We start from the raw sequence: 25,809 nt of genomic DNA on the forward strand, positions 1-25,809 counted from the left end.
GAACAGAAAAGCAGAGAACAGAGAATAATAAAAACAATTATCATAATATAATGATATAAAAGGTATATTATATAAGAGATTCGGATTACATATAATCTAATCTTGATTCCAGAAATTGATGAAACACACTTTACTCTTCTTGATAGAAAGGTGGTGGACTATAGGTACAAAAAGTTGTATGTCTTATTAGATTGCAGTCACTGTATCTGTTTGTTTTGCTTAACCAATTCTCTTTCAATCTCCTGAAAGAGTAATTGTGGCTCAGGCAGTCTATTTTTAGAACAAAGCAAGTCTGGAGTTCTTTGGGGGCTGGTCCACAGACCTGGTTCTGAGTTCTGAAGAGTATATAACTTGGCTGCTAAGCACTATTAGGAAATAACAAAGAGGATGTCCTGTGAAGGACAGCTATAGAAATAAGTAAAAAGAAGATCCTGGGAGGGATAAAAGATCAATAGGCAATGTCATATTGAATAATAGCTAATATTTACATAAAGCTTACAATTTGCCAGGCCCATAGTAAGATCTCATTTGTTCCTCATAACAACCTGGAAGGTAGATTCTATAATTATTCCCATTTTATAGATGAGGAAACTGAGGTGAACAGAAGTTAAATGACTTATCCAGGGTCATACAGCTAGGATGTATCTAGGATGTATCAGATTTGAATTCAGAATTTCCTGATCTTAGTCCTGGTTCTCTATCCACATCTACCTGCCAAATTAATTAAATAAATTAAATAAAAAGAAGGGGTTGCCAAGAGATGAGAAAACATACCTGCCTCTCCTCCTTGCAGAGAGAAGGGACTTTCAGGGACTCAGTATAGTTAATGTATTTTTTCTTTGTCTTGTTGAATTGCTTTCTATGACTATCTCTTTTTTTACTCTTTATTGCCCAGGATGGTTTAATGAGTTATGGAAGGAAAATGAAATTTAGAAATAAAACTGATATTGAATCATAAGACAGAAATAAAAATTTAAAAGTAGAGAAATGGAGAGAAGGGAAAAGAAAGCAAAAGAGAAGGGGGTTACTTGGAAGTGGTCTGGTAGAATGAAAGAAACACAGGCCTTGGAATTTAGAACCCTGGGTTCTAATTTCACCCCAGCTATTAGCCAGATATATGACTTTGCACAGGAAGGTCACTCTGCTTCTGTGCTAATTACACACACAAGATCACATTTAGATGGGAAGGGATCTTGGAAAACCATCCAGCCCAACTACTTATTTTTACAGATAAGAATATGAGGTTCAGAGTAGATAAGTGAAACAGTTAATACATATCTGAAGTAGGATAGAAGAAATCAAGCTTTTTTTTTTTTTTACATTCCAGGTCCATGGCTCTATACAATATGCCAATTAATTGCCTCACCTGGTAATTAAAAGGAGGGAGAGAAAATAAATATATCTAAAGATCCTTTCCAGCTCTGATCTACAATTCTATATAGGGAAGAACTAACAGGATGAGGTATGTCAGAAGAAAAGCTAGAAGTCAGAGAGTCAGGAAGCTGGAAGTACAGCATTATTTTGGGTGTAGGATAATCAAATGCACCCTTTAAAACAAAGGTGCTTAATGTGGAAGTCCAAGAACTTGGATGATTTTTTTTTTTTTTACTAAGGTTTGGTTTCCCTTGTAAAGAGCTGAAAATCTGAGTTGATGCACTGAGGTTGGACAGAGCACTTAAGGCTAATTACCAATTGGACAATACTCTATTAGCATATGCTTGGAAAATGGCCCTTTCCACTATTCTGTGCTAGTTCAATCTTTTGGTGTATACAGAAAAATGTGGGAAGGATGAGGGGATGAGATAAGACAAGCCAGAGTCACTTTGGCGGTAGACCATGAAAAAGGAGGTCGTGGAGATTCTGCGTCCATCCAATTCACTTCTATCCCTTAAGACCAAGGACTTTTGTGTTGGGAGTTCAAATGTTGGAGTTCTTGTTCTTCTCAAAACACAACCGGTTTAGCTTAGGGCCCTCCGAATATCTCCAAATCCAAAGGTTCTGTCCGTTAGCCTCTGCCTCTGCTTTCTTCAGCCTCCAACCAGCACAGAGATGGAATGAATTTCTTGTTTCCTTCTCTTGGGGCTCGGCTAGCTTTCTGGTGAGTCTTTCAGACCAGCTTGGTCTCAGTGTGGGGCGTGCAGGAGCCCAGCTACCAACTACAGTGGTGTGAGATGAAGATGAATCTGGTTGTCCACTGAACTCTCACTCATAGCTTTATCCTTTGAAAACTCTTCGTCTGCCACCAGCCAGCCAAGTGGAATATATTCTGCCTTGCCTTGGAGAGAGGGCTTCTGGCGTAATTCCGCAAAGTGCTCTCTGTCTGCACCAGAGTCGCTCCTCTCCAGTCCAGCTGAACTCTCCTCTGCGACCAGCCAGCCAAGTGGAAAAATGTATTCTGGAATAGCTCTCTCGCCTTATATGTGAATCTTCTGAAAGAATGGGATTATGGATTTTCTCCCATAGTGCTCTCTGGCCCAAAGAGCTTTAAGGGAGGTGTGAACACAAAGGTGTAAACACAAGCATTGTACTAATTAGTTCTACTTAGTACCTTGTTTCAGGTTCTGGCCAAAATCTTCTTGTAAGATTAGATCAACTCTAATTAGTTAGCAGTTTGTAAGGATTCTAATACTTTTGCTTATCCTGACTCTGGCTGATTCTAAGGTATCCAGGTGCTAACTCAGTCTTCACATTTGGTGTCCAATGTGTGGATTAAGGACCCCTAATTTCACTGATGAAGTCCCCAGTGACCAGGAAATAGAGTGGGTATTTTAATAGACAAATAAGGAACTTACTTTGTTAAGGGCTAAGCTAGTAACCTTTTCTAGCTGAAATGAGGTAGATATTAGGAAAAGATTCTCTCCAGCCCCTGCCCCAGCCCCACCCCCACCCAAGGGGGCACTATAGAAAGCATACTTAAGTTGATCAAAGGACAAGGCGTAATTGTAACTTGGGAACAGATCGCTAGACTCTTGGGTACATTAGAATGCACATCCCCTTGGTTCTTAAAGAAAGAAGATATAGGACCAGATAATTGGAAACCAGTAGGAGATCAACTAAGTGAATACAACAATGATAAAGGTCCTGATTCAATTTCCAAGGAAACATTCTATATGTACAACTTAATACAATTGGCCTTAAAGAGTCCCACAAGTTATAGAAAAAGAGAAGTTTTAAGAACAGCCAGATGAGGAAGTGTGAGGAAAAAGAAGAAGACAAAGAACAGATTAATGGCAATATTGCCAGAACGCATGAGGAGTTAAGTGATGGTGAAAGGCATGGTGATTCTCATTCTCACAAGGCAGCTTCAACTCCACCTAAACCAGAACTGGTTCTTCACACGCCCCCATCAACTTCACCTACCAAGATGGAGGGAGGAGGAGAAGTGGAAGGAAAAGTGATATCACCAGCACCTCCCCCCGCAGCAATCACTCCTTTCTATGACTAGATTGCAAAAGGCACTATTTAAAGCCACAGAAGAAGGACAGAATTTAGCTGACTGGAAAATAGGAATATATCCTGTGATTTAACAGTTTAACTCTTCAGGTCAAGAAAGTAGAAGATACACTCCTTTTTATACAGAAATCCTCAAAGACCTGAAAAAGGCTGGCTCTCTATATGGGGCTACAACAGCTTATGTTAAAATATTATTACAGAATTTGGCTTATAACTCCTAGGAACTGGACCTCTATAGCAAGGACATGCTTAAAACCTGGACAAAACTTGTTGTGGTTTTCTGAATATAGAGCTCTGTAGGATACAAGCCCAACAAAATAGTCATAGTGGAGTTAATCCTCCAATCACCTATGAACAACTAATAGGTATAGGTTCTTATGCAGAAATTTCAGTATAGATTAATTACCCCACAGCAACATATGAGCAAATTGCTGCTGCTGCTATCAAATCATGGGCTTTTCTCCCTGGTAAAAACGACAAGAGAGAGGCCTTCACAAAAATTGCACAAGGGTCAAATGAACCCTTTGTTGATTTTGTGGGACGTTTGCAAACAGCTATCCTATGAACTAATGGTAAAATGCAGTAACAGACATTAAGATAGGGCAACTTGCTAAAGAAAATGCTAATGAGGTTTATAGAAGAATTATACTAGGACTACGTAAGGATGATCCTTTAGAGGAGATCATAAGACACTGTGCCACAGTGGGCACAAATGCCTTTTATAGCCAGGCTATGATGCAGACTTCCCAAGATCCAAACATGGGAAGACAGGGTCCCTTTTGACAAGGGACTTCCAGAGAGACTTGTCAACATTTTCAATGTGGTAAAGTAGGGCATCTGAAAGCTCAATGTTGGTATAGAGACAGAGTGAGAAAACAGGATGGGAGAACAAGACCCAATAACCCATGTCCAAAATGCAACAGAGGCTTCCATTGGGCATCAGAATGTAAACTGTTTCAGGTAAATGGGATGAGGGGCCCAGCCTCAGGGCCCAAGACAAAAAATACTTGGGGCATGATGGCCACCAATGCTACACCCAGAGAGTGCCTAGAAGTTCAGTATCCAGATATGACCAATCAGCCAGGAAGCAATCTGATGGGAGAAAAGGATTATATAATCAATCAGGCAGGAAGCCACCTGATGGGAGAAAGGATTACAATTGGAAAGAATAGAGTTGTATGAAGGTGGGACAACTGAGATACCTCCTGGAGAGGTGAAATCTGTTCCTCTCCAGCCTATGGATCCCTCACCTCCTGAGAGTACTTACAAAACAGTGTCCATCCATACACTGATGTGGGAAACTGGGGGAATGTGTAGATAATATCCTAGTCACTAATACAGGTAGGCAATGTGTGACTCATCAACTAGGAGAAGTAGTGGCATCAGGTTTACTGATACAGACTCCTAATAAGCAATCTGGTGATAGTGGCCAGATTCTGACTCCCAGCAACAAAGTCCAGGAATATACTGGACAGCAGCTGTGACAGCTGACTGTCCTATGCTTACTATCTATATAAATTGCATACCATTAGAAGGATTGGTAGACACTGGTGCAGATCATACAGTCATTAGAGGTGCCGACTGGCCCAGTCACTGGCCAAAGATTAAGGTGGACACCTACATGTCTGGTATAGGAGGATCAATAGCAGCTGAAGTTAGTGCTACCCCTTTGAGATGGACTTTTGAAGGCAAAACAGGAGTTTTTATTCCTTTTATAGTTGAAAAAAAACCCATCAATCTGTGGAGAAGAGACATTTTACAATTAGGATTACAAATGAGTACTTTGGTTTTTTAGGCAGGGCTGCTTTCTGAAGGCCTGCCAACACTCTCATTTGTTCCTATACAATGGAAAACTGATAAACCAGTGTGGATAGTGGCCCTTAGGTAGCGATAAAATTCAGGCCTTATTAGATATAGTACAGGAGTAACTTGACCAAGGACACTTACAGCTTTCTCTAAGTCCCTGGAATTCCCTAGTATTTATTGTAAGAAAGAAATCTGTAAAATGGAGGATGTTGACTGATTTAAGAAAGGAAATTAACAGATGGAAACTATGGGAACTCTTCATCCTGGATTCCATCTCCTACTCAGTTGCCTAGAGAATGGCCTCTTTGGATTATAGACATTAAGGATTGTTTCTATTCTATCCCTCTAGATAAGGAGGATATGAAAAGATTTGCCTTTTCAGTGACCAGTATTAACTTAGTTGAGCCTTATAAAAGCTATGAATGGACAGTTTTGCCACAGGGAATGAAAAACAGCCCTACTATGTGTCAAATGTATGTTGCTGCTGCTCTTACACCAATAAGAAAAGCATTTCCAAAAGTTATGTTATTACATTACATGGATAATATATTGGGATGTGCACCTGAGGAACAAATGTTTGAAGCATGTCTACAAAAGACCAGAGAAACACTAAGGAACTATAAATTGCACATAGCTCCAGAAAAAATTCAAAGACATGCTCCTTTTCAATATTGAGGATATGAAGTATATCCTAAGGTGCTTATGGTACAAAAACTTTCCTTAATAACAGAGAAGCTAAACATCTTAAATGACTTTCAGAAATTGATAGGAGATATCCAGTGGATGCATACAGTATTAGGCTTGAATACCAATCAATTGCAATGTCATTATATGACATTGTAAGGGGAGACAGTGCTTTAAATTCACCATGCCAGCTTACAAAAGAAGCTCAAGAGGCTTTGAGAGAAGTTGAACTGACTTTATGCAATGTGGTTGAAAGAGTCACTCAAAAACCCTTGGAAATATCAGTTTTTATTACAAAAGAGGCACCCAAAACAGTTCTTCATCAAGGAGACAGGGTGATAAAGTGGGGAAACCTCCCAGCACAACCAGAACAAAGCCTTACTCCTTACCCAGTGCTTATGGCTAGAATTTCATTAAAGGCCATTAAGCAAGTAGTACAATTATCTCGGATAAGACCTGACAAGATATACACCTTTTATACTAATGCACAAATTAATGTATGCTGTGAAACCATCCCAGAGTGACAAATTTTATTAGCCATGGCTCCAAATTTTACACACGGGTCTCCATTAAAGATAACCAGACTATTACATAATTGGCAATGGATTCTTCAAGAAAAGTTCCTCTTAAAGGATCAACTATCTTTACAGATGCATCCAAACATAATATTTGCACTGTATACTCTTGTGACTTAACTATAAAGAGAGTAGTCAGAACTCCTTTTCTGTCCACTCAGCAGAATAAATTGTATGCAATCATTCTAGCTCTTATTTATTATCCAGGAGATATAAATATAATATCTGATCCCGCCTATTTAGTAGGTATGGTACAAAGAACTGCCACAGCCCAAACAGAATTTGTAGTCTCTAATATATATCAGCTCTTTAAGGAAATTCAAGAGCAAGTGAAAAAGCATTCAGGTAAGATTTATCTTGCCTGTTCACTCTCATAGTGGACTTCCAGGTCCTATTTTTGATGGTAATTCAAAGGCAGATAGCCTTCTAACTATGTTGGCCAGTACTCCTTTATTTCGGGCAGCCCAAGAATCTCATTCTAAATATCATCAGGCTGCTCGAGCTTTACATTTACAATTTGGAATAACAAGAGAGGAAGCAAGGAGCATAGTAAAAGCCTGTACAGCTTGCCTTCTTTTCCACGCTCCTACACAACCTCCAAGGAAGAACCTTCATGGCTTGATACCCAATGAAATTTGGCAAATGGATGTGACCCATTATAACTCTTTTGGTCGCCTGTCTTTTATCCATGTTATAGTGGACACCTTTTCAGGATTCACTTTTGCAATACCAGCAGCAAAAGAGACAGCCCGAGTGGTCAATGAATTCCTTATACAAGCATTTGCCATTATGGGTGTGCCACAAGCCATAAAAGCAAACAATGGACCTGCATATACTTCTAAACATTTTGCACACTTTTGTGCCCAGTATAAGATTTTATACATCACTGGCATAACCTTTAAACCTCAAGGACAGGCAATAGTAGAGAGGAGAAACAGAGACATTAAGACGCTGCTCCAAAAACAAAAGAAAGGGGGAGCCACAGGTAACCCTAGAGAACTTTTTTTTTTCTTTTTTTAATAACTTTTTATTGATAGAACCCATGCAAGGGTAATTTTTTACAGCATTATTCCTTGCACTCACTTCTGTTCCAATTTTTCCCCTCCCTCCCTTCACCCCCTCCCCTAGATGGCAAGCAGTCCTTTACATGTTGAATAGGTTACAGTATATCCTAGATACAATATATGTGTGCAGAACCGAACAGTTTTCTTGTTGCACAGGAAGAATTGGATTCAGAAGGTAAAAATAACCCGGGAAGAAAAACAAAAATGCAAGCAGTTTATATTCATTTCCCAGTGTTCTTTCTTTGGGTGTAGCTGCTTCTGTCCATCCTTGATCAATTGAAACTGAATTAGCTCTCTTTAACAAAGAGATCCACTTCCATCAGAATACATCCTCATACAGTATTGTTGTTGAGGTATATAATGATCTCCTGGTTCTGATCATTCCACTTCGCATCAGTTCATGTAAGTCTCGCCAGTCCTCTCTGTATTCATCCTGCTGGTCATTCCTTACAGAACAATAATATTCCATAATGTTCATATACCACAATTTACTCAACCATTCTCCAATTGATGGGCATCCATTTGTTTTCCAGCTTCTAGCCACTACAAACAGGGCTGCCACAAACATTTTGGCACATACAGGTCTCTTTCTCTTCTTTAGCATCTCTTTGGGGTATAAGCCCAGTAGAAACACTGCTGGATCAAAGGGTATGCACAGTTTGATAACTTTTTGAGCATAGTTCCAAATTGCTCTCCAGAATGGCTGGATGTGTTCACAATTCCACCAAGGAAGGAGAAGACCCAAGAAATATCGGGTGGTTCTGTTGCTGATTGTGCTCACCATTGAAAGAGCATGGCAGTTATGGTGTTTGACTCATGGACATCAAAAATTGTTGGACTTCAAAATCCTCAGGAATCATTGGATTCTTTGAGACATGATAAGACTGTTGCAGGATTTCAAAAACTTTCAGGGATCATTGGATTCCCTGACACATGAAGCAATGGACAATAGATTGGTTTTGGACTATTTCTTGGCTGCTGAAGGAGGCGTATGTGTGACTGCTGTTTACATACCCTCCTTCTAGGACTTCTGGAAATCTTTTACAATATCATGTTGATTTATATTGTTTGTTATATCACTACTTGCATGTACAATTCATGTCTGTTGCACCACATGGAGCCTGCACGGCGGTGGAAAGAATCATCACTAATAGCCTATGCATTATTGCTATGTGCTTGTGTAATACCTTCCATGCTGATGGGTTTGTGCATACCTGTTTCTAATAAGACCCTTCAGCCCAGAAACCCGCTAGCAACCCCTACTTCCCTTTGGTGCTTTTCATCTCCCTTCCTGAGAAGTCAGGGAGGGCATGACCACTTGTGTTCTAAAACAAAAGAAAGCGGGAGATGAAACTCTGAGTTGATGCACTGAGGTCAGACAACCAAGCATGAAGACTAATTACTGATTGGACAATACTCTATTAGTATATGCTTGGAAAATGGCCCTTTCCACTATTCTGTACTGGCTCGATAATTGGTGTATTCAGAGAATTGTAGGAAGGATGAGGGGGTGGAATAAGACAAGCCAGAGTCACTTTGGTAGGTGAGGAAAAAGGAGGTCGTAGAGATCCTGCATCCATCCAATTCACTTCTACTCCTAAAGACTAAGAATAAAGAGCAAGGACTTTTGCTTATCCTGACTCCAGCTGATTCTAAGGTATCCAGGGTGCTAACTTGGTCGTCACATTCACTTATAACCTTATGTATTTTATTTAATGCATTTAAAAATATTGTTCATGGAAGAGATCCATAGACTTAACTAGATTTCCAAAGGAACTAAGGATAAGACTCACACAAAAAAGTTAAAGAATTCCAGCTTTAAAGGGATAATCTTCAATCTTCCTGGCACAATGTTAATACTACAAGACTTAATTAAAAATCATGAAGACTTGGGTTTCAAATCCTGCCTCCAATGCTTTTTAGCTGAGTCTGCCTTAGTTTCTTTCTTTGTAAAGTTGGATTGACATCTGGAATACCTACCTCATAAGGTAGTATAAGGATCAAAGGAGAAAAGGCTTGCAAAGCAATTTACAAACTTAAAAACACTATAAAAAGGTCAGTTGTTACTATTATTTTCATTATCATTATTAATATCCTTTAAAATAACATTTGATCAGGATATACCAGGAAGTTTTTTGAGAATAGCACGTGAAAGCAATTCTAATAAATTTGTGATAGAAAGTGCCATACACATACACATAGAGAGAACTATGGAGACTGAATATGGATCAAAGTATAGTATTTTCATCTTTTCTGTTGTGGTGATGTTTGCTTGTTTTTTTCCTTTTTTTGTTTGTTTTTTCCTTTTTGATCTGATTTTTCTTGCATAGCATGATGAATATGGAAATATGTTTAGAAGAACTGCACATGTTTAAAATATATTGGATTGTTTGCTATCTTGAGGAAGGGAGAAAGGGGAGAGAGGGAGATAAAATTGGAATGCAAGGTTTTGCAAAAGAATATTGAAAACTATCTTTGCATGTATTTGGAAAAATAAAATACTATTAAAAATAATTTAAAAAGGTAATAGCATGTTATTCTCATACTCTCGGATAGATAGTGTCTTTAGAACAGCTAAAGAAAAGGGGAAACCTAAGTTGCATTTCTTTGACCCTCATGTCTTAGATGTGGAAAAAAAAAGTGTGAGCGCCCATATGTGCATGAGCACACACACACTACCTTTCACAATGCCAACGTGCTTATCCAAGCATCCCCAGAGTGTGGTTCTTCCATCAGCCCTCCCCTCCCTGGCATCTGGGTGGCTACTGCTTCTTCCCCTCACACCCACTGGGACAACTCGTGTCTGTGAGGCAAGGGCAGAGCTTCTCCCTGAGGACCAGATGGCTTCATCTACCCCGAGAGTGAGGTAAAGTGAAAGTCAACTATGGAAGAAGGATGAAAGGCACAGTCTCAAGGAGCTGCCTGGCCTCCTGGGTCTTAGCTACCTCACACTCCCCAAAGGATCCAGGAAGATTCTGACACTCAAAATATGGAATCACTGAGCTCCACACTAGTTAGCAATAAAGTAAAAACTCATAGAACTTTTTTAATATTCATAGACTCCTGTGGTGACAGAGCTAGAGCACAGAATTATGCTTAGTGTATCACTCCATTATTTATTAGACCTAACAACACAGGTGTATCATATGATCATGGCTTTAGTGGTAGAAGGGACTTTAAAATCTACCAAGTCTAATCTCTTTATTTACAGACAAGGTAAATGAGTTTGTTATTGAAACAGTCGTTATATGTCAAAAGGCATGGCAGAGCTGGGATTAGAATCTGGTTCTTCTGAATGTTTAACAATTGCCTCTTGGGGGGAGATGTATTCAAAAAATACTTTTAAATTTAATCTGCATTATTAATATTTTCTCAATGGTTTTCTTAAATCTAGATGATCAGCAACAATGATCAATCAATCTGATTTTTAGTATTTGTAATTTCCATGATTTAAATGCTCTCACTGGAAATTTAACAATCAATTCACAAGCTGGTATGAGTTGCTTCTAGCACATCTAATCTCTAAATATCCTGGCCAGCCTTCTGTGGGTAAAGCCTAGCTTATCAATGTCTTTTATAAAATGTGGTACACAAAGTAGAACCAAGTACTTCTTATGCTGTCATATTAGGCAAGATGATAGTAGAAATGTCATTTCCCTTTGGAATACTATGCTTCTCAATGCATCTTGGGATTACATTAATTTTTTTTGGCTGACTGACATTAAGCTAAGACGCATTCAGATCCACCAATTTTTTCCTACTGGAATAATTGTTTAACTATGCTTCCCCTGTGATATGCATGAGCAGGTTTTTAAAAAATTCAAGTCAATGACTTCAAATTTATCCCTGTTAAATTTCACCTTATTAGATTCAGTTCATTGATCTGGTCTATTTAGATCTTTTATATCCTGATTCAGTTATACAACACATTTGCTATTCCCCCTGGCTTTGAATAATCTGCAAATTTAATAAGTATGCCATTCATACCTTCAGCCAAGCCATTCATTAAATGTTTAATAGTACAAGGATAGCCAGGGGAAAAGACTGACCCCTGGGACATTCTACTAGAGACATCCACCATCTCTGCTGGCTGACATCAAGTCATTAATGATGGCTCCATGGGTCCAGTCATGTAACCAATTCTAACCTTTCCTTACTGCTCCATCATCTAATCTTAATTTCCCTGTCTTGTACACAAGAACACCACGAAAGACAGAAGTGGGAGGGTCTTAGATGCTATAAGATCACAGATCTAGAGGTCTTTGAGGTAATTAGGTCCCACCTGCTCATTTTACAGATGAGAAAACTGAGGCCTAGAGAAATCAGATAACTTGCTTAAAGCCACACAGGTAAATAAGCAATGGAGTTAGGAATTGAGTTCAAGTCCCTGGGACTCAGAATCCTCAGTACTTTACATCATCACACTCACTCTCTTTGTTTTGTTTTGTTTTAAAGAGGTAATTGGAGTTAATTGATTTGCCCAAGGTTGCACAACTACATTTGAACTTCAGGGTCAGTGCTGTAACCACTGTGGTTCCTAGCTGCCTACACTCTCTCCCTTAGTGAAATGTTAAACTCTGCATATAGTATGTTGACAGCATATCCTGATTGACTTGACTGAGATACCTCTATTAGTTATTTCAGTTTGAGGTCTTCCTGTTAGTAAGAAATAACAAAAAGAGGTTTCTAAAAATATATTTGATCCAATGCCTAATGTTGCCTGTCTGTTTTTGTAAAACAGAATCACTTTTCTGTCATCCTAGCAGCAGGCACCCAAAAAAGTCAGCTGGACATGTCCTCGAACAGCTGTGCTATAGCCATATCACCCCAATGGCACTTTCTCCAGCCCTGACCCTTCCAATCCCTTCTTCCCTCTAGGGTCAACTAAACTAGTGTGTGAGTTAAGCAAGAGCAGCTGGCTGTGAGTAGAGCTGCCCTACTCCTGCCTAGAACTAGGGAATGTTCTCAGACATAACCACGTAAGACCCAGAGGACTTCCTTGTACCTCATTAAAACAGCCTCCTTAGCTCACCTTCTTTGGGCCCAGTAAGTATAGTGCTCTAAGTCTTCCATGCTGAAAGCAACTAAAGGCACATGACTACTTCCAAAGCTTTTTCATATGTACTTCTCAATGCTTATATCTTTTTTCTCCTTTATCTTTCCTAACCCACTGTTCTTTTATTTCTTTGTCATTTTCTTTGTCTCCTATACTAACTCTAACCATGATTCTAGTCTTTTTTTCCTTTCCCTTTTTTACCTCCATGTTTTAGTACTATACTAATAAGCTATAAGCTTCTTTTGGTCATATCTGGACAGCCAAGTAGTGCTTGATTAGAGCACTGGACCTAGAGTCAGAAAGACTCATCTTCTTAAGTTCAAATCTGGCCTCAGAGACTTAATCGTATTATTAATAATAATATTTAATAGCTGAGAAAGTCATTTAAACATGGCTTGCCTCAGTTTTCTCATCTGTCAAATGAACTGGAAAAGGAAATGGCAAACCACTCTAGTATCTTTGCCAGAAAAGCCCAAATGGGGTCACAAAGAGACTCAACTATAGCAACAAAGATAAGCTTCATGCCAGAAAGAGCCAGGTCTCATTTATCCTTTGCTTATAATACAAAATGAAAACTTAATAAAGGTTTGTTGAATGAATGGATAAGAGAGGAGAGGAAGGAAGAGAGAAAGAAGAAAAAGAAAGTTAAAAAGCTATCATGAAAATAATGCTAGATTGCAGAATTAGAAAACTTAGAATAAAAAAATCCTCCCTCTACTTGGCTCTTTTCAACAATGAGGTGATGGAAAGAGCCATCCACATCCAAAGAGAGGACTATGGAGACTGAGTGTGGATCACAGCATAATTTTTCACCTTTTTGGTTTGTTTGTTTGCTTGCTTTTTTTTTTCTCTCTCTCATTTTTTCCCCTTTTGATTTGATTTTTCTTGCACAGCACAATAAAATGTGGAAATGTGTTTACAAGAATTACACATTTAACCTATGTTGGATTGCTTGTTATTTAGAGGAAGGATAATGGGGAGGGAGGGAGAAAATTTTGAAACACAAGGTTTTGCAAAGATGAATACTGAAGACTATCTTTGCATGTATTTGGAAAAATAAAAAGCTATTATAAATAAAAAAAACAAAAAACATCATCCCTCTGCTATTTACTACTCATATAACCCACCAGTTACTCACTTAGCATGTATCTTCTTCAACTTCCTCATAAGTAAAATGAGGAAATTAGTTTACTTGCTTCTAAGGTCCTTTCCAGCTCTACATCTTATCAATCTCTGAGTGAACAAACATTTCATAAAGCTCAGGAATCAGCAATACAGAATCTTGCTCAAGAAGAGGGTATTCAAGTACATTTAATTTAGTTTTCCGAAAAAGGTTAAGTAAGATCAATTCCAGATCTTTATCCTTAGGAAGCCTTACCACTTTCACTTCTCCATTCAAACAATCTAATAGAACCTAGGAGAAAATGAGCTTCCCTAGGGTAGAGGTTGTTTTGATTTTTTGCCTCTGTAGTCCCAGTATCTATCTAGAACAGTGCTTCGAACACAGAAGGAGTTTAACAAATGCTCACTGATCAATAAATATACATATTCCTAATACCTACTAGGCTATGTGATACAGTGAATAGAGCATTAGTCCCAGAGTCAGGACAAGTCATCTTCCTGAGTTCAAATCCAGCCTCAGACACATAGTAGTTGTGTGACCTTGGGCAGTCATTTACCTTATTTGCCTCAGTTTCCTTATCTATAAAATAAGCTGGAGAAGGAAGTGGTAAAACACTCCAGTATCTTTACCAAAAAAAAAAACAAAACAGGATCATGAAGAGCAGAACACAATTGAACAGATACGACAAATAATTACTCCAAAGAAAGATAAATCATGAGAATCAATAGTAATGTCAAGATCCTTGAAGCCCTGGGAGATGTAGGAAATGAAAATTTTGGAAGACAAGGGAAATCTAATATTACAGTAGTTTCTGTGAAATTCTTTCCAAGACAGAGAGGCCTGTTCCTTTCATTCCCAACAATACACCAGAAGAGGTAGCCATGTTTTTTCAGTCTCTGTAAGCCATAGAGTGATATCCCTGTACCCTTCCCAGCCTATTGGACCCTAGAAGAAGGGGCTGTTCCCTCTCGATCAGCTTCAGAGGATGCTTGATAAACAAATCACCTCCTCTAAGAGTAGGAGCTCTTTGTTCACTTCACAACCATTCAGGGAATCACAGGGGAAGCTGAAGTACCCAAGCAGAGATAGCACTCAGCACAAGGGAGAGGCTACACATTTCATTCTTGACTACTGACTTTCCACAAAAGATGTTTTAGAATCAGAGAAGGCCTTTTCAGCAAGGGTATTCACATCAGCACATGCTTGCTGCCAAGGTCACATTAATTATTCCCCAATAATCTGACCCACTTACTGTCCTCTGCATCAGGGTGGGGAATTGCTTGGGAGGATAATTTTGCTGAAGCAATTTCTTTCTGAGTGTTTAAGTTGTACAAGGATGTACAAGGAACTCCTCGGGGCCCCACAGGCTGTCACAGGAAGGCAGGAAGAGCCAGACATTTAATCTCCTGTGTCCTCTTGGCTGCCAAGACCAGCTACAGATTACAGATGTCAACAGTAAAGAGGATTTTCAAAAACAGAACAACAACCCTACTCCCATGGGTATCCCCATACCAGGTCTCAGGGAACACAAGGGTGATTATGTAAATACATACACACTCAACTTTCTGTGAACTTTTCTTCCTCCTTAGTTGGTTTCCTGATTTTCTCAACTGAATACACCTAAGTAATTTAAAAATTTAATCTCAACCTCCTTGTATATTCTTATATTTTTTAAGATTAAAAAAAAGCAGGGGGGAGAGTATCTTAATTTCTCTTAAGTCTAAATCTCTAAGTTCCTATTAAGCATGAAGAAATCTTCACTTGATTTCTGCAAAACCTGCAATACAATAGACAGGATGAAGCCATAAAAGGAAAAAAGGAAAGACAGCTTCAGAGATCTGTAGAAAAGATTTAAACTCATCATCTACCTACATGTAGTCAAAATTTTAGGTCCCATCTCCATTCCTGAATCACACTGGTGCTCTTAAAGATCACACATTTTGGCCCTTAGATAACTCTACTCAATTACCATTCAATTCAGCAAAGTATTTGTTAAGGACCTACCCAGTGAGACTATTGTGCTAAGTGCTGGAATACAAAGATAAGAGAAAAAAACTGTCCAAGTGCCATTTCCTCAACACATGCTCTAACTAGATTGTAAGCTCATTAGAAGTGGACTAATCAGACATTTCTCTTATATTCTGTAAAGTGCTTTGTTTTTGCTAGGTTCCTAATTATGCTTGTTGTTGTATCTTAGAGGCATATATGCTTTTTGTAGACCTTGAGTTGCAAACAATAAGTTGAAGACCCATCGATTTTTACAATTCCAGCTACTGTTCAGTATTATTAGTGTTGCGGTAATAATACTGTTTATTCAGTGAGATAAAAAAAGTGGTGAAAAAAAGAGACACTTTAGATTAAGGACCTCATGCTAAATATTTTAGAGTGTCACTTTTAGTACACAGAATCAAACACACTTCATGAGCGATTCCATCTTACACAGTCCATTTCAAATCCTACTTTCTCTGGATGTGATCTCTTTTAGACTCCTTTACATTCACTGTCCTACAGGTTTGGCATTTCTCATATATCTTATACTTAAATATCTTTCCACATTCATATGTTTTTTCCTCCCCAAAATATATTTGGTTTTTGACAGATATGGCAGACAACATAACCCATGGTATATCAGAAACCACACAATACCAAAAATTGCTTGAAGGAAAACATAGAGATACATGGGATACATGTTTACCACTGATATCTAGAAAATGACAACAGGTCCAAAGGAAAATCATCAGTTAGTTTGGTGGTTCCTTTGGGTAAGACTTCTAAGAGAGAGCCAAGAATGATAAGAAGACCTTCAAGAATTGAGATATGTAAGCCATTCTCCAATTGATAAATGGTCAAAGGATATGAACAGACAATTTTCACATGATGAAATTGAAACTATCACCACTCATATAAAAGAATGTTCCAAATCACTATTGATCAGAGAAATGCAAATTAAGACAACTCTGAGATACCACTACACACCTGTTAGATTGGCTACGATGACAGGAAAAAATAATGATGAATGTTGGAGGGGATGCGGGAAAACTGGGACACTGATGCATTGTTGGTGGAGTTGTGAATGAATCCAACCATTCTGGAGAGCAATCTGGAATTATGCCTAAAAAGTTATCAAACTGTGATACCCTTTGATCCAGCAGTGTTACTTCTGGGCTTCTATCCTAAAGAGATACTAAAGAAGGGAAAGGGACCTATATGTGCTAAAATGTTTGTGGCAGCCCTGTTTGTAGTGGCTAGAAACCAGAAATTAATAGATGCCCATCAATTGGAGAATGGTTGGGTAAATTGTGGTATATGAATGTTATGGAATATTATTGTTCTGTAAGGAATGACCAGCAGGATGAATACAGAGAGGCTTGGAGAGACTTACATGAACTGATGCTAAGTGAAATGAGCAGAACCAGGAGATCATTATATACTTCAACAACGATACTGTATGAGGATGTATTCTGATGGAAGTGGATTTCTTTGACAAAGAGATCTAACCCAGTTTCAATTGATCAATGATGGACAGAAGCAGCTACACCCAAAGAAAGAACACTGGGAAATGAATGTAAACTGTTTGCATTTTTGTTTTTCTTCCTGGGTTATTTCTACCTTCTGTATCTAAGATATACTGTGACATATTTAACATGTATAGGACTGCTTACCATCTGGGGGAGGGGGTAGATGAAGGGAGGGGAAAAATCGGAACAGAAGTGAGTGCAAGGGATAATGTTGTAAAAAATTACCCTGGCATGGGTTCTGTCAATAAAAAGTTATTTTAAAAAAAAGAGTTGAGATATGTCTCTCTACAGAGCAGAGTCACATTGATATAAACACACATTCATCAGTCTTGAAAATAATAAAAATGCAAACTATCTGAGGGCAATAGCTTTTTCATTTTTGTCTGGGTATTCCTAGTATCTAGTACATAATAGTCATGGTAGACAATGTTCATTGAAGGCAATAACAAACTATTATAATGGAATTTTGCTCCATTTTCCCAAAGATATAACAATTTTTATTTTTTAAGACTATCAAAAGGTTGTTCCTGTTCCCTAGGACACAGTATCATTGTTTCTTATTGATCCATTTCCTGGAACTGTTCACTATATCTTCCTCTGCCCTGGCCCATACAGTTCTGCTCCTACACAGCTTTCTTCAATCCCAATGGGATCTTAACAAACCTAAATTATGCTCTGACTTCCCTGCAAGTCCAGTACCAGGGCATTGCTTCTTCCCATCACTTCTAGAATTCTTATCCTACTTCAGTCCCAAATCATATCCTGATATGCCCCAGAATTCAAGGGAGTCACTGTTTTCCATTTTCTGGTTCCATGTTTTCCTGGCTATATGATCATGAGAGGACCTAGATCGAGAAGAGAATAAAGTTTCACATCATCTTTCCCACCTATTCCCTCCTCTCTACTTATACAACCATTCCCCTAGTTCAAGGCCTTCTATTTTCTTGCCTGGGATTGAGCAAAAGTCTGTGTAGCTCAAGTCCTTCCCCATCCCAGTTCAGACTCCACATAGTTTCCAATACATGAAGCCTAAAGCACAGGTTGACCATGTCCTTTTCCTCCTCCATGTGCTCTGGTAGCTCCATCAGGATAAATTACAAATTCTTCTAACTGGCATTTAAAGTCCATCACAATCTAGTTCAGGCTCATTTTTCTGGGCTTATCATCCATTACTCCCCTTCACATACTCAACATTCCATCCAAACTGACCTACTTGCCATTCCTCCTACACAAGGATCTATATTCTGTATCCATATCTTTGCCTGTATCCTCCATGCCTGGAATGCCCTGTCTTCCAGCATTCAGCTCTTAAAATATCCAGCTTTCTTCAAAATTTAGTTCAGGGACTATCTCCTCCTTCTTGAAAAGTGCCCTGATACATAGAGCTGCAAATACTACCTCTCCCTCAAAAAAGAAATTATTTGCTATTTTTTTGTATTGGTATGTACATATTATTTCCCCCAATCAATTATAAGTACCCTGAGAGCTTCTGTTTTGGCTTTTTATTCAAGCACTTGGAAAAATGATACTTAATAAATTACTATTTATTGATTCAAATAAAGAGACAGCTAAGTAGTTTGGCAGAGACAGGGCTGAGAGTGAAAAGAGGAAGATCTGAGTCTAAATCCAGGCTCAGACTTTGGTTGTGTTATCCCAGGCAAGTCCTCTGTTTGCCTCAGTTTCCTCATTTGCCCTCTCAGGATCAAATGAGATAATATTTGTAAAGCATATAATTTGATGAAAGGCACATAGTAGGTGTGATATAAATATAAAAATAATACTATCATCTAATTTTACAAATGAAAAAGTGAAAACTCTGTGAAGTGCTTTGCCTAAGGTCACATGACTATGGAGACAGAACTCTGCTGGTATCATGCTAGTCCTTAGTCAGAATGGATTGCCCCCTATAAAACCCTCAAGTTCAATAAGCAGGTCCAATGAACAGTATCAGGAAATCTTCTGCTCAAAAATCAAACAAAAGATCAGGTCAGCCCTATTTTCAGCTGCTGATATTTTTCTTCAAACCCATGTGATTATCCAGAGAAACTCAGTTTCAAGTGATCAACAAATATCGACTGTGGGCCTGGTGTGTGCTAAGCACTCTGGAGACACAAAGAAGCAGAAATTAAAATTACAATCTCCATCCTACAGAGCTTAGTGTCTATAGTAGGAGAGATAGGATATATAAGTAGGTATTTGTATGCATATATGTGTAGTGTGTGTAGAAATTTAGAAGTTAATACTTATATAAAATATGTAAAATATATTTGTATATAAAATATATAAATACATACACATACTTTTTACTTGTTTTATATATACATATATATGATGGATATGTGTATTTATACATGTGTATCATTCTGGCATCATTTTATCAATGAATGCCAAATGAATGGCATGCTATGGATTTTTCAGAAAAGGAAGACAGCCATGTGGATGGGAGTGATTAGAGAAATTTCACAAATGACATATGACGTGATGAGGGCCCTGAAGGACTGTTGGTGCTAACAACAATAATAATGCCTTTCATATTTGGGCTTACAAATAACTTTAAATATCCATTGCCTCATTTGAGCTTCCTAACAATTCCATGATTAGGTAAGACAGGAACCATTATGTCCATTTTATAGATGAGGAAACTAAAGCTCAAACTAGTTTATTCACCTGCCTAAGATCACAAAGCTAGTGAGCAACAGGGCAGGATTCAAATTCAGATCATGGGATAATAGATCTAGGGCTGGAAGGGATGTCAAGAATCATCTAGTCCAACTTTGACTCAAATCCTCCCCTTCTTGTTCCCTGTGCAGCCATTAATTAATTTGTAAAAATAGTTTTTTGGAAAAAGAAATGGAAAACCACTCCAGTGTTTTTAATCAAAAAAAAAAAAAAAAGCCCCACAAAGACTTGGACATGACTGAATGACCCAAGAACAACAGAAAGATAGTTTTATAGATTATAAAAAGGAAGCCAAACAAAATTGGATGACATATACAAGATCACACAGTTTGTGAGCATAATAGATGGGATTTGAACCCAGAACCTCTGATTCAGTATTCCCTTCAATGAATCAGTACTGTTTAGCATCAACTTTAGAGAATGACATTCTAAGGTGAGACAGAGTGAATAGGAGGATGAGGTGGGAAATGTGGAAGATGTGGAAGACAATGAAGAAACCAGAGTGGCTGGGGAAGGACATTTATGGGAGGATGTAGTGACAAGAGTGGAATGGTAGAATGGAGACTTCAAGTGTACTTTCAAGAGTAGGAAAGCAACTCAGGGAAATGCCATGAAGCAATTTGAATGAGCCCCAAATGGCCTCCATGTTTTATTTCCCTCATGTCTCCCACCTAACCCAACATGCTATACTGTGTTGAGTAGAAGTCCTTACCAAGCTTGATGTCTCCATCCAAGGTCATCAGCACATTGCCAGCCTTCAGGTCACGATGGATGATCTTCTTACTGTGTAGGTAGGCGAGGGCCTCTAGCATCTGACGGCAGATTACTTGAATCTGAGGCTCTGTGAGCCCTCTATCCAACTCTGTGGGCAAAAATCAACAGAGAAAGGATTAGGCAGCTTTAAATGAACCATCAGTTGACCAAATATGTGGATCTTCTGGGCTATTGGACTTTCCCTCTAGCCAAGTTAAACACATATCCAGATACCTGAAGGCATTTTCCATCTTTCTCAAAGGACAGGCTCTGTATATGAACTAACCAATTGCTATCCAGTGGCAGTTGAGGCATTCACCACCAAGGGCATATACACAATGACCACAAGAAGACAAGTAGAAATTAAAAAAAAAAAAAAGAAAGAGAATATATATAATTACCATGAGCTGAAAAATATGAAAATATGTTTAGAGGAATTGCACATGTTTAACTTACATCAATTACTTGCTGTCTTGGGGAGGGGGGAGGAGAGAGGGAGAAAATTTTGGAACACAAGGTTTTGCAAAGGTAAATGCTGCAAACTATCTTTGTGTGTATTTGGAAAAAAAACTATTGGAAAATTTAAAAAATAATAATTACCATGACCAATCTTGGCCCAGAGAATAAATAAGAAAATAGATCTGCTCCCTTCCTTCTTTATAGAAATGAGGGGTTATGGATATAGAAGACTGCATATATTTTCAGATACAGCTGATATGTTCTTTGGTCTTGCTAAACTATATTGGATGTATTTTCCCCCTTCTTTCTAGTAAGCTAAAATATGAAAAACATTATTATTGCTACTAGCACTAACAATCCTTCAAGACCCCAATTCCATCACACATCACTTATGAAACTTCTCTAATCGCTCCAGTCCACTGGCTATCTTCCTTTTCTGAAAATCTATAATTCGTCTCTCATTTGGGATTCAGTGGTTAAAAAAGATGTTTTGTTATACACACACACACACACACACACACACACACACACTCACTCACATATATACACATAAGTATTTCATATGTATTATATATCCATATATAAAAGAAGTAAAAAGTATGTGTATACTTTGTTATAGATGAAGACTCTCTTAATAAGAGAAAGGAAAGGGATACATGTGGAAATGAATTACGTTAAAATAAAAGACTTCAATTTTACTTACAAAAGACAAAGACATTGACAGATGCATTATGGTAGAACATGGCTAATCCAATCATCATTAAAGTCATCATTTTGCTACCGAAGAAGAGTTCTGCTAAACACAGATAATTCAGAGTTGGCAGGAACCCTGGAAGTCTCCAATAAAGTTGAACTAGAGTTCAACTTCAACTCATCCCCTCATTTTACAGATGAGGAAACAGAAGCCCAGACACAGTGATTTGTCAAAAGACATCCAAGTAGGATCTGGCACGTACAAGTTTCAAACCCAGGTCCTCACATTTCAAATCTTGTGCTCCCTACTATATCACACAGGCTCTTATTTATCTCATAACATCCATTTCTTTCCCTTATCTCTGACCTTTTCAGGATAGGTTGCTTTATTATCCAACTTCTATATAAAACATTTAAAAAAACTTTCTCCCTTCTAAGTCCTGATTCCTTGTGCTGCATCAGCACCACTCTCTCCTAAGGTGCAGACAAAACACCCTGTCCATGTTTGGGAAACTGCTTCCCTAGGTGGCAATCTTGGAGTGCTCCCCACCTTCCGCATCCCTAGCTGCCGTCAGTACTGGTAGCTGCTGCATCACTGTTTATATAGCCTACTCTTTGTGTGGCTTCTCAGCCTACAACTGCAAATCCCTTTAGGCTACTTTCCTGGATCTAGCCCATAGCCTAATCCTCCCCATCCAGAGAATCAGGTTCAGTCCTCTGAAAAAGGGGGGGGGGGGGAGAAAGGGAGAGGCACATCTTTATTCTGTTTCTTCAATGCTTCATCCCATAATCCTGGTCAAGTATTTAGCTTCCTTGGTTACTCTGCCGATTATAAAAATGAGAGGATAAGCCACCTATCGTTTTCCTACCTTTTATGAGAAAAGGTTAAGCTATAACAAGACTCATCCTTGTAAAGGCTTGATATACAATAAAGCACTTAGCATCTGAAAAGAGCATTATCATTTTTCAAAGAACCCTACAATTTCTACTGTTTTATCCTCCAAACTGGGAAGTAGGTAAGTCATACATAGTTTTCATGATCCTTTCTGCCCAAATAAAATACAGCAATGAGAGACCCATGGTCTTGAAGTCAGGAAAAATTGGGTTTAAATCATACCTGAGATATTTACTAGCTGTGTGACTCTGGACAAATCACTTAATCTCCATCTGACACACTTTCCTAATTTGTAAAATGGGGATATTAATACTACCTATCTCCCAGGTCAATACAATCATTTTTGTAAGGTACTTCACACAGTGTCTAGTTTATAGGAGATACTAAAAAAAAATTATCATTAGTTAACATTACTTGATGTATGTTCAAGAATGTAAACAAAAAATAAATCTTTCCTGGGAAGAAAGAAAAAAGGAGGGGGGGGAGGGAAGGAGAGAGAGAAGAGGGAAGGAGGAAGGGAGAAAAGGAAGAAAGGAGGAAGAATTCTAACTCCCTAGGTAGCTGATATGTTTCTTCTGGTTTGTACCTTGAGAATTCTAACTCTAGGTATTCCCTAAGTCTCCCAACTTACCTAACATGATGGCATCCACTGCTCCACCAGGACAAAACTCAATCATAATCTGCAGAAAAACCAACAGAATCCAAGTGAATTAGAGGGCCAGATAGGGGAAAAAATCATTAGGCTGTGAATTGGCTCAACAACTCTGTATAGTAATTCTGAATTATATTTTTTTATTAAAAAGTAACAAAAATGCTGATTCTTTTGTGGCTCAGGGATCCTGCCACTAGTTATATGAACCAAAGAGGTCAAAGAAAGAAAAAGAAGTCTTGAATACATTATTCATAGTGGCACCTTTTGTTGCAACAAAGCAATGGAAACAAAGTAGATAGCCACTGACTTGGCAAGTATAAATTTATTGTGGCATATGAATGTAACGAGATTATTGTGTTCTCAGAAAAGATGATTGAAAAGAATTCAGAGAAAGATGGGAAGATGTTTGAAATGATGCAAAGGGCAATATGTAGGACCAGAAAAACAATGGCAAAATGATATATATGGTAAAAAGAATTTTAAAAATTATAAGCTGATGCCTATGTAATTATTATAATCAAGCGTGGCCCTAAAGAAGAAAAGAGATAATGTATGACCTTTTCTTCTTGGCAAGGGTGATGGAAGTAAGGGTGGGGAGAGGAACTCTGGGTGGAAAACTTTTTACATTCTCATGTTGGGCTAGATTGCTGAAGTGCTTTCTCCCTTTTCTTTTTATTTAACTTTTTATTATATGGGATGCTTTAATGAAACGGAGGTGATACACAAGTAAAAGATATCAATGATTTTTTAAAATGAAGCCTCCATATTCTGGATAACTAGAAAGTGAGAATGATGTAGTATCTTAGGACTTACCGGGCTGCTTCTATCAACCTGGTGTTCTCTTCCCCAGGAACATTTATCACTCCCACTTCACTCAGGAACTAACCAAAACACACAAAAAAGAAGCTCCTTCCTGAATTTCTTCCATTTCCTACAGCTGTTTCTTGTGCCATTCATCTTTATCATTACCACTCAGAATAAAGGAAAGAAATGAAAAATCAGCTTGTATAAACTCACTTGAAAAGAATAAATGTCTTGCTTCACTTAGAGTGGTCACCAAAGAAGAGGGAGACATGTTGAAAAAGGCATGTTCTCTATTTATGAAAAAGGGAAGCCTGCCTGCTCACATAGCCTCTTCCTTGCTAGATGGCTTGTTGGGGGTATACCTCACATATCGAGAAGCAGAGCCTTCATTAAGTTCAGCAAAGAAATAGATGGGTATATTCTTTTCTTCCTTCATTTAGCTAACTCAGCAGAGACTTATTAAATTCCTTCTATGACCCATTTATTCATTCATGCAATGAGGACACAATGAACTCCTACTATAATAAGCATTTGGTATTGCAAAAGATACAAGGAATCCTAATGGTCCCTGCTCCCAAAGAGTTCACAGTGTAAGCAGAAAGATGATGATGGTGATGATGATGATATCACAATTTTATTGCTTTTTAAGGTTTAAAAGTCCTTCCCATTATCAAATTTGATCCTTATAATAATAATCCTATGAGGCAGATGTTATTATTAATCACATTTTGTAAATGAGGAATCAGTCTTAGAAAAGTTGCATGACTTTTCCAGAGTCACATAGCTAGTAAGTGTCTTGAGGCAGGATCAGAAAACAGATCTTATTGACTCTTAAGTCCAGCATTCTATCCACTTTGCTACCCAAACATTCACATATATGACAAGGAATTGGCAGCATAAAACAACAGTATAAGAGATCTCACAAAGCAATATTTTAAAGAGTTAAATGGTAGTTATTCTCAGACTTTGAATATAAGGATCCCTTTTTAATGTCAGAATATCTCAAGGACCCCCTTCCCCCCCACAGGATGGCATGATTATTGGTATCCTTTGACTAAGAAAATATAATGACAGAATTTACTATGAATGCAGTCATGCTTTTAAATTGATTTCTATTTTATTAATCACAGTTGCATCTGTATATATATGAGATAATAATACCTATGATTGTGAGTCATTATTTGTTCAGTCTCCAGAAACTAGATTTGCTTATGGATTCAAAAATGGCTTTGCCTATCCCTGGCGATAACTCCATGGATCCTATATCCAACAGACGAAGAAATTAAATTAAATAGATCATGAATTCAGAAGAATTTGGGGGGAGGGAGGATTTCTGCATGTTTTCCATTTAGGAAACAAAATTAACTCCAAACATCCCATCTTAAAGACACTACTTCCCTATATGGATAGGCAAGAATTCTTAAGCCAATATGTAGATGAATCTCAACATTTAGAACATGGCAGGAAAAAAAGCTGCCTGTGAAAATCAATTGATGCTATAATAAGCACTGATGAAAAGGTCCTCTGTTTTGTAGTGGGTAAGAAAGTAGAAACAAGGTGGGTACCTATGGATAGTAGAACAGAGAAACAATATG

The 25,809-nt window shown here is 38.1% G+C and overlaps 1 protein-coding gene across 1 annotated transcript in view; it reads right to left on the reverse strand.

Annotated features, from left to right (window-relative positions):
• Nucleotides 1-25,809, reverse strand: part of STK10 (serine/threonine kinase 10) — a 138,500-nt gene that overhangs the window by 57,177 nt on the left and 55,514 nt on the right. The window contains exons 3-4 of the mRNA XM_051978902.1: nt 23,390-23,438; nt 20,671-20,820 (exon numbers count right to left, since the gene is read on the reverse strand). Coding sequence (XP_051834862.1) covers nt 20,671-20,820; nt 23,390-23,438 — 199 coding nt within the window. The remainder of the gene's footprint in view (nt 1-20,670; nt 20,821-23,389; nt 23,439-25,809) is intronic.

Source organism: Antechinus flavipes, chromosome 2 (assembly GCF_016432865.1).
Source record: "Antechinus flavipes isolate AdamAnt ecotype Samford, QLD, Australia chromosome 2, AdamAnt_v2, whole genome shotgun sequence".
In the NCBI taxonomy this organism is placed as follows: domain Eukaryota; kingdom Metazoa; phylum Chordata; class Mammalia; order Dasyuromorphia; family Dasyuridae; genus Antechinus; species Antechinus flavipes.